This window comes from Petaurus breviceps, unplaced genomic scaffold (assembly GCF_028583685.1).
Source record: "Petaurus breviceps papuanus isolate PSGF00001 unplaced genomic scaffold, PetGlider_PUasm1.0 151, whole genome shotgun sequence".
Lineage (NCBI taxonomy): Eukaryota > Metazoa > Chordata > Mammalia > Diprotodontia > Petauridae > Petaurus > Petaurus breviceps.
The window spans coordinates 33,728,416-33,737,222 of NW_027185712.1; the positions used below are offsets into that span (position 1 = coordinate 33,728,416).

General features: G+C 35.7%; 1 protein-coding gene across 1 annotated transcript; it reads right to left on the reverse strand.

Annotated features, from left to right (window-relative positions):
- Positions 1–2,607: 2,607 nt before the first annotated feature.
- Positions 2,608–3,543, reverse strand: TAS2R1 (taste 2 receptor member 1). The gene has a single exon (XM_069078545.1). The coding sequence runs from the start codon at positions 3,541–3,543 to the stop codon at positions 2,608–2,610; it is 936 nt and encodes a 311-aa protein (XP_068934646.1).
- Between the last annotated feature and the right edge of the window lie 5,264 nt (positions 3,544–8,807).

The window sequence follows — 8,807 nt, forward strand, 5'->3', positions numbered from 1 at the left end:
CTCTCTCTCTCTCTCTCTCTCTCTCTCTCTCTCTCTCTCTCAGAAGACCTAGGCCTGCAGCCATGTTTACTTTAGAGTGAGCACCAGACAGCCCATGGAAAGCAATATTCACTGGTGGAAGTTGTGGGAGGAAGAAGGGTAGTTTAGTTACAAGACCTCCTGCCCTGAACCATGGGAAAATGATTTCATAGTTGAGGTTCCCAGAGTAAATAATTTCTAATCCCTTTTCTGGCAATGTAGAGGATGGGAAAGAAGAGGACACTGTGTGACCATTCTACAGTTCTGTGCTATAGATGAGGACAAAGGAAATATTGCCAAAGCAAAAGATTTGTTTCAAATAAGGGAAACTCCCAAGAAACAAATGTCTGAGCCAATTTTACTACTCAAATTGAACATTTATTTTCCTGTGTTGTATCCATCATCCCTCCTAGTCATAAACATTTTTCTGAATAAATTTGTCTTTATAGGTGAACAGACAGTGAAAGTGTTGAAAAACAGTGCCACTTAACTTTTTAAATATTTTTGGAACTTTGTGTCTAAGAGGAGCTTATTAGTTTGCGAGTTAGTCATACATTCTTGTAAGTCATGAGACAGAACTGGAAAGACCCTAAAATATTCACACTTTTATTTTCTAGATAAGGAAACTGAAGAGATGAGTTTGTCCAAGGTACACAGATTCAGGTTTGAAGTCTAGGAACCCCTCCCCCCCCCAATTGGCTTTACTCTCAGAGGACTTGGTTCAAATACCGCCTCCATCACATTTTACTTGTGTGACTTTATACAAGTCACCTCACTTCCCTGGGCTTCAATTTCCCCATCTGTAAAATGGTTGTATATAAAACTAGATGGTCTTTAAGGATATCCCAACTCTAAATTTGTTACTATGTAGTAACTATACCTGATGACTTTCATCTGTAATCCCATTTATTACAATTTATGAAGCAAACATTTCACTTTATAGAGCTAAAAAAATTAACTGGCTCTATAATTACATTACATTTGCTTGTTGAAGGAATAGTTCTCTAGCTAGACATTACTTCGTATCCACTTTACTGTTCAACTGAGCACGTACATTCCCCAGCTACATTTCTTGAACACTTAGTGGCAAAGAGGTGAGAGGAAACCATCCATGTCTCCTCCCAGGCCCTGTTGTAGAGCCAATGGACCATATTTAACTCCAGAATACAGTCATACTTGAGTCATCAGGCTATAGAAATTGTAAGCTCCTGGTGCTTTCTACACTTAGGATGTAAGATCTTTAAAGGTAGGGACCATACCATTTCTGCATCTTTGTATCCCTAAAACCTTGCACAGTGACTAGCACACAGTAGGTGCTTAATAAATGTCTGTTGACCAGTACCTTCTAAGAGGAGCACAATAAAGTATAGTAGCAGAGAGTTTAAGGTCTTTGTCTTACCCACTTTACAAAGCCTGTTGAAGAGTTATTTCATTTCCCCAAAGAGAAAATGCCCCTCTACCTTCTACTACAAAAACCAGGGAAGTAAATCCCTCAGTGACAAGTTTTTTGGAAGTCTGGGGAAGCCTATTAAACTCTTCCTAGAGTGATGTTTTTAAATGAACAAAATAAAATACATGATTACAAAGGAAACTAACTGTATTAGAAATAATTATTAAATATTTTTAAAACAAGTTCACATGGAGACCCTAGGTTAAGAACCCCCACTCTATGATATGCTTGATATACATAACCTATAGGTTAGAACATTGAACAAAAAGATACTAACATACAGAGCATATGTAATGATCAGGTATTCCTAACCCTTACAAATTCCCTCAGGCTCCTAAAGCCTCCCCCCAAAAGACTAACTTACCCCAGAAGAAAAAAATAGAGTTGAAATATATATGCGTATATATGTATGTATGTGTGTATATGTATATGCATATACATATATATGAAATATACATCTTTGTAACCAAGCATCCAAATGAAGTTGAAAATTAATTTCTTCCTATAAACAGATGGAAACACCCTTGGTCCCTTGTCCATTTCTGATGTTTCTGCCTCTGAGAATACAACATGTTTGAAAAGTACTACCTTCAAGGAAAAGAGTTTCATTGCTGTGTGGACAAATGCAACCTGAAACACCTTTGTAACATCACTTCTTTTATCTGTCCAATCAAGGCAAACTGATGTGAATACTGGACTCCCAAATCGTCTTCTTTCTCCGTCTGTTTATGTATTTGAGCAGTTGATGGGTCATATTATTGCAGCATCTGGGAATTCAATCTCACAGTTGGGGATAAAAGTCAAGCTTGTCCTCACCTTCCCTTCTGGTGACAAGGGAAGAAATTGCTTTCTTTTTCTGTGACCTTCAGGACAGTTTTGAGAGTCTCCCAAAACAAGGAGGTACCAGGGGAGAGCAGATGTGCATCAGTCCTTTCAATACCAGTGCCTTTACCTGGACTTCAGTACAAAGTATGCAGATGAGTCCTGACCTTTGAAATAAACAAGTTATCCTGACAATCAATTGAATGTTCCAGAAGAGTGACAATGTCATGAACTTGCCCTCTTTTTAAGCCTAAGAGCAAATCAAATTGATTAGTTACACCTAAAATAAAGTGATGCAAGTTTAGAAACAGCATGCTTTATTGGGTCTGTGTAGAGTCTAGTGCTGAACCTCTTCCCAGACAGCACTTAGCAGAAAGCAAAAATGTTCTTGTATAATGCTTTAGCTTTGAATTTCCTAGAATTAAGATGATGGAGTGTCCAGAGGGGTAAAAGGAAGCCAATGAGAAAAAAATAAACAACAAGAGGCCGTCCTCTAGGGGAATCCCAGAAAATAGTATCACCATTCCAACATAATAGGAGGAATAGAGGATTATGAAGGAGAATACCGATTTCATGGCATGGATATGAGCTTCGGTGCTTGGGTCTCTAAAACCAGTTGTTGTGCTTCTCATCTGTCTGGTGTGTCTACCCAGAGAATAGATCAACAGAAACGATGCAGCACTGAACATGCATAATGGCACTGCCAACCCCACAACAAGAATTGGAATTGGAAATACATAATGGAAAAGAGCTTGGGCAGTGATATTTCCAGTAAAAAATCTTCTCAGTTCCTCTTTGGTCCCTGACCAATACACGAGACTGTGGAATGTAGAAAGGGCAGCTGAAATTATCAGTGATGCCAGAATCCACCATGGCACAAGCCTTGAGATCCTCATCTTCACCCAGAGGAATAAGGGGTGGACAATGTTGGCAATCTTCACACAGTAGAAGACACAAAGGTAGGTAGCAATCCAAAGATTAACTTCATTTATGAAAAAGAAAACCATAAAGAGTTCATAGGTTACATATAACTCTAGAGTGAAGAATAATATCAGATTGCCCGAAATTGTTACTACCTGCAAAACAATTCTGAAGAATCCCAGACTGATCAGAAGGAGGTTGTATGCAGTCACCCTTTTCTTCTTGATATATTCAAGGCCACTCACTATTATAATGATTCCATTTGCCATAATTCCCACAAAAAATTGGACTATTCCAAAAACGAATTGGATAACTAAAAGTAGAGTTGTCATTTTGAAGAAAAATAATTGATTTCCTTCAGTTTTCTCCTGATGGATTAAAATAGTTTATATCTACTTATTTATATTCTTCCTATATTAACAAACCAAAGACTTAAAAAAATTTTTTGCACTATCCTACCTAAAAGGAAGTTCATCTCATGAATAAAGGCAATATGATATGGTAGCTGAGATATGCTTTCCATTTGTGTTCTCAGTTTTGTTCATGAAGATTCAAATAAATGAAGACCCAGATGACCAACAATTTTGTTTTAAGCACCCAGTCTTTGCATTTTTCATGTCTATGTATATCAAAACATCATCACAAACAAATAATTGAAACAGAAGCCTTGAGATCATTCTAATCAATTTCACAAATCAATTACTCTAAGCAAACTTACTGAGTCAAATGATTATCTGAAAGACTTTTGTGCTTCACTACTGTTACTATCACCAACATCACTACTATTAATAATTTGTATTTGGACATGGTGAGTGTAGAAATTTGTTCTGCTTGACTATACATGTTTGTAACAAGTGTTTTATTTCTCCCCCTCAATTGAGAAAAGAGTGGAAAGGAAAGAGTTGGACAAAAGTTGTCAAAAGACAACTGAAAAATAAAATTTATCTTAGGAAATAATTTACTCATGAAAGTATAACACATATAATTGTATGGAAGCATGCTTGAAAAGTCACCAGTGAGAATCAGGAGAATATTGTACACAATAACAGTAATACTATGATCAAACTGAAAATGACTCAGCTATTCTCCAAAAAACAAGGATCCAAGAAAATTCCAAAGGACTCATGATGAAAAATGCTACTGATGGCATCTGAATGCAGATAGAAGCATACTATTTTTCACTTTCACCATTTCTTCTTGATTTCTTTTCCTTTGGCCTTGTGTCTTCTTTCACAATATGACTAATATATAATATATTTTGCATGATTTAACATGTGTAACCTATATCAAATTGTTTACTGTCTCAGGGAGGGGGAAGATAGAGAGCGAGAAAAAAAATTTGGAACTCAAAAGCTTTTAGAAATGACTGTTAAAATTGTCTTTAAATGTAACTGGGGAAAATAGAATTATAGTTTTTAAAAGTTGCTAGAGAAACAATTTGTGGTTTATCAAGTTTCAATTTCATAAATAATATAATAAAAGTATGTTACGGGGCGGGGCAAAGTTGGTAAAGAGAATGGGGAAGATGGGGAAGAGAAGCTAGGAAATTGTCTGAGCTGTCCTCAGTTTCCCTCAGAAACAATGTTAAATCAAGCTTCTAAAAGAATTCTGGAGTGACAGAACCCACAAAAAGATACAGTGAAACAATTTTCCCATCCAAGAGAACTTTGAAGGACTTCAGGAATGGATTGCTTTAATTGGGAAAAGTGGAGCAGAGACCAAGGCAGGCAGTGTCTGGGCAAGTCAGTGGGAGCCTCTTAACCAAAGCACAGATCAGCAACCAATCCTGGCTCAGGAGACCAGTGGCACAGTAGGCCAGTTGTGAGGCCTCTGGCCCCAGTGCAGCAAGAAAACTGCCATCCTTGAAACCCAGGGTAGAGCAGGTATGATGAGACTGGGCCATCCCAGTCAAGTAGCCAGCACTTCAAGCACCAGAGCAGAAATCCAGTGACCAGGTCCCTGGTTGACAGTGCAAGAAACGAGGGACAGTACACTCTTTGTCTTTGGAGCAGAGCTCAACTTTTTAAAAATGAGTAAAAAAAAAAAAAACAGAAAAGAGCCCTAACCACAAAAAGCCACTATGTCAACAGTGATGATCCAAAAACAAACTCAAAAAAGGGCAACAACATCAAAATGCCTACCTTCAAAATCTCAAAGAGGAATATGAATTCATCACAAGCCCAAAAACCCTTCTTGGAAGAGCTCAAAAAGGGTTTTAAAAATCAAATAAGAGATGTCGAAGAAAAATTGGGAAAAGAAATGAGATATATACAAGAGAGACAAAGAAAATAATTCCTTAAAAATACAATTGGTCAAATGGGGGGGAAAATCCATTGAAGAAAACATCTCTTTATAATGTAGAAGTGGCCAAATGGAAAAAAGAGGTCCAAAAGCTAACTGAAGAAAACAGTTCCTTAAAAACTAGAACTGGGTAAATGGAAGCTAATGACTCTATGAGGCATCAAGAATCAGTCAAACAAAATCAAAAGAATTAAAATATAAAATACCTCATTGGAAAAACAATTGACCTCAAAAATAGATCCAGGAGAGATAATTTAAGAGAATAAGAGATAATGTATCTGAAAGTCATGATTTAAAAAAAAATAAGCTTGGACAGCATCTTTCAAGAAATTGCCAAGGAAAACTGCCCTGATATCCTAGAATCTAGAAGCTAAAATAGTCATTGAAAGAATCCACTGACCACCTCCTGAAAGAGATCCCAAAATGAAAACTCCAAGGAAGAATGTAGCCAAATTCCAGAATTATCAGGTCAAGGAGAAAATACTGCAAGCAGCCAGAAACAATTTAAATACCATGGAACTACAGTCAGGATTATGCAGGATTTAGTAGCTTCCACATCAAAGGATCAGAGGGATTACACTATGATATTCCAGAAGGCAAAGGAACTTGCATTACAACCAAGAATCAACTACCCAGCAAAACTGAGCATAATCTTTCAGGAAAAAAGATGGAAATTCAATGAAATAGAGGCCTTTCAAATTTTCCAGATGAACAGCAGAGCTGAACAAAAAATTTTATCTTCAAATAAAGGACTCAAGAGAAGCATAAAAAGTAAACAGAAAAAAACCCCACATTATTCAATAAGTTTTACCTGTTTACATCTCTACATGGGAAAATGATATTTGCAATTCTTCAGAACTGTGTCTCTATTAGGGCAGTGTTCAGGGTATGGATAGAGGGTATAGGCATAAGTTGACTTTTCTCTGATAATATAAAAAAATTAAGAGGTGGAAAAAAGAATGTACTAAGAGAAGAGAAAAGGGGGAGTCAGACTGGGATAAATTACATTATATGAAAAGGTGAAAAAGACTTATTTCCTATTTCCTAGGAGGAAAAGAAGGAAGGCAGGGTAAGCACTGTTTGAATCTTACTTTTATTGGGAGGGAATAGCGTACACATTCATGGGTAAATACATTTTTCTTACTTTATAAGGAAGAAAGAGAGGAAAGGGGATAGAAAATGGAAAGGGGTAGATAGAAGAGAGGGCAAACTGAAGAAGACAGTGGTCAAAAGTAAAACACAGGTGAGGAGGGACATGGTGAAAGGAAAGAGAAAAGTATAAGCAGGGGGGGAATGGGATGGAGGGAAATACATAGTAATCGTAACAGTGAATATGAATAGTATGACCTCTCCCATAAAACAGAAGCAGATAGCAGAGTGTATTAAAACCATAATCCTACAATATGTTGCTTAGAAAAAAACACATTTGAAGCAAAGAGATAACACACAAAATTAAAAGACTGTAGTAGAATATAAAGTTAAAAAAAAAAGCAGGGGTAGCAATCCTGATCTCAGACAAAGCAAAAGCAAAACTAGATCTAATTAAAACAGATAAGGATGGAACAACAGCTTGCTAAAAGGTTACATAGAAAATAAAGTAATATCAATACTAAACATATATGCACCAAGTGGTATAGCATCCAAATTCTTAGAGGAAAAATTAAGTGAGTTACAGGAATAAATAGCAAAACAATACTAGTAGGGGATCTCAGCTTTCCCCTCTCAGAACAAGATTAATCTAACCACAAAATAAACAAGAAAAAAGGTAAGAAGGTGAATAGAATTTTAAAAGAGTTAGATATGGTAGACTTCTGGAGAAAACTGAAAGTGGATAGAAAGGAATATACTTTTTATCAGTGGTACATAGCAACTACACAAAACTTGACCATGTATTTGGGTATAAAACCCCATAATCCAGTGCAGAAAGGCAGAAATATTAAATAAATCTTTTTTCAGATCATGATGCAATGAAAGTTCTGTGTAATACATGACTGTGGAAAGATAGACTAAAAATTGGAAACTAAACAATGTAATCCTAAAAAATAAATGGGTCAAACAACAAATCATAGAAACAATCAATAAATTCATCAAAGAGAAAGACAACAGTGAGACAACATACCAAAATTTATGGGATGCAGTCAAAGCAGTTCTTAGGGAAAACTGCATATCTCTAAATGCTGACATAAATAAAATAGAGAAAGAACAAATCGATGAATTGGGCTTATGACTCAAAAAGGTAGAAAAAGAACAAATAATAGAATACTCAAATAGCAAATTAGAAATTCTCAAAATTAAAGGAGGGATTGAAACAATTGAAAGTAAGAAAACTATTGAACTAATAAATAAAACTAAGAGATGGTTTATGGGAAAACCAATAAAATAGATGTACCTTTCATCAATTTGATTTTTTTTTATAAAGGAAGAAAACCAAATGACAAGTATCAAAAATGAAAAGGGTAAATTCACCACCAGTGAAGAAGAAGTCAAAGCAATAATTTTGGGGGGCAAATAATAATTTGCCAAACTATATGCCAATAAATATGACAATTTAATTGAAATAGAATAATATTTACAAAAATATAAATTGCCCATATTAGCAGAAGAGGATGAAAATACTTAAAAACCTCATTTTAGAAAAGGAAATTGAACAAGTCATTAATGAGCTCCCTCAAAAGAATCTCCAAGGCCAGTTGGATTTACAAATGAATTCTACCAAATCTTTAAAGAATAATGAATTCCAATACTATATAAACTATTTGGGAAAGTAGGCAAAGAAGGAGTCCTAACAAATTGTTTTTATGACAAAAGTATGTTACTGATATATAAATTAAGGAGAGTCAAAACAGAGAAAGAAAAATATAAAACAATTTCCCTAAAGATTAATGGTGCAAAAATTTTTTTAAATTAGCAAAGTGATTACAGTAGTTTAACACCAGAATAACACACTATGACCAGATGGGATTTATGCAAGGAATGCTAGGCTGCTTCAGTGTTAAGCAAACTATCAGCACAATTGAGTGTATCAATAACAAATCTACCAAAAATAATCATATGATTATCTCAATAGATGCTGTAAAAGCATCCGACAAAATATGGTACCCATTCCTATTTTTAAAAAAACCACTTGGGGTGGCTAGGTGGCACAATGAATAGAGCACTGGCCCTGGAGTCAGGAGGACCTGAGTTCAAATCCGGCCTCAGACACTTAACACAAAAACTAGCCATGTGACCTTGGACAAGTCCCTTTACCCTAATTGACCTCTAAAAAGCAAAAAAAAAAAAAAAACCTTAGAAA

What these genes read in the sequence shown, in the direction of transcription:
- TAS2R1 (XM_069078545.1), bottom strand. Translation starts at nt 3,543, where the DNA reads ATGACAACTCTACTTTTAGTTATCCAATTCGTTTTTGGAATAGTCCAA.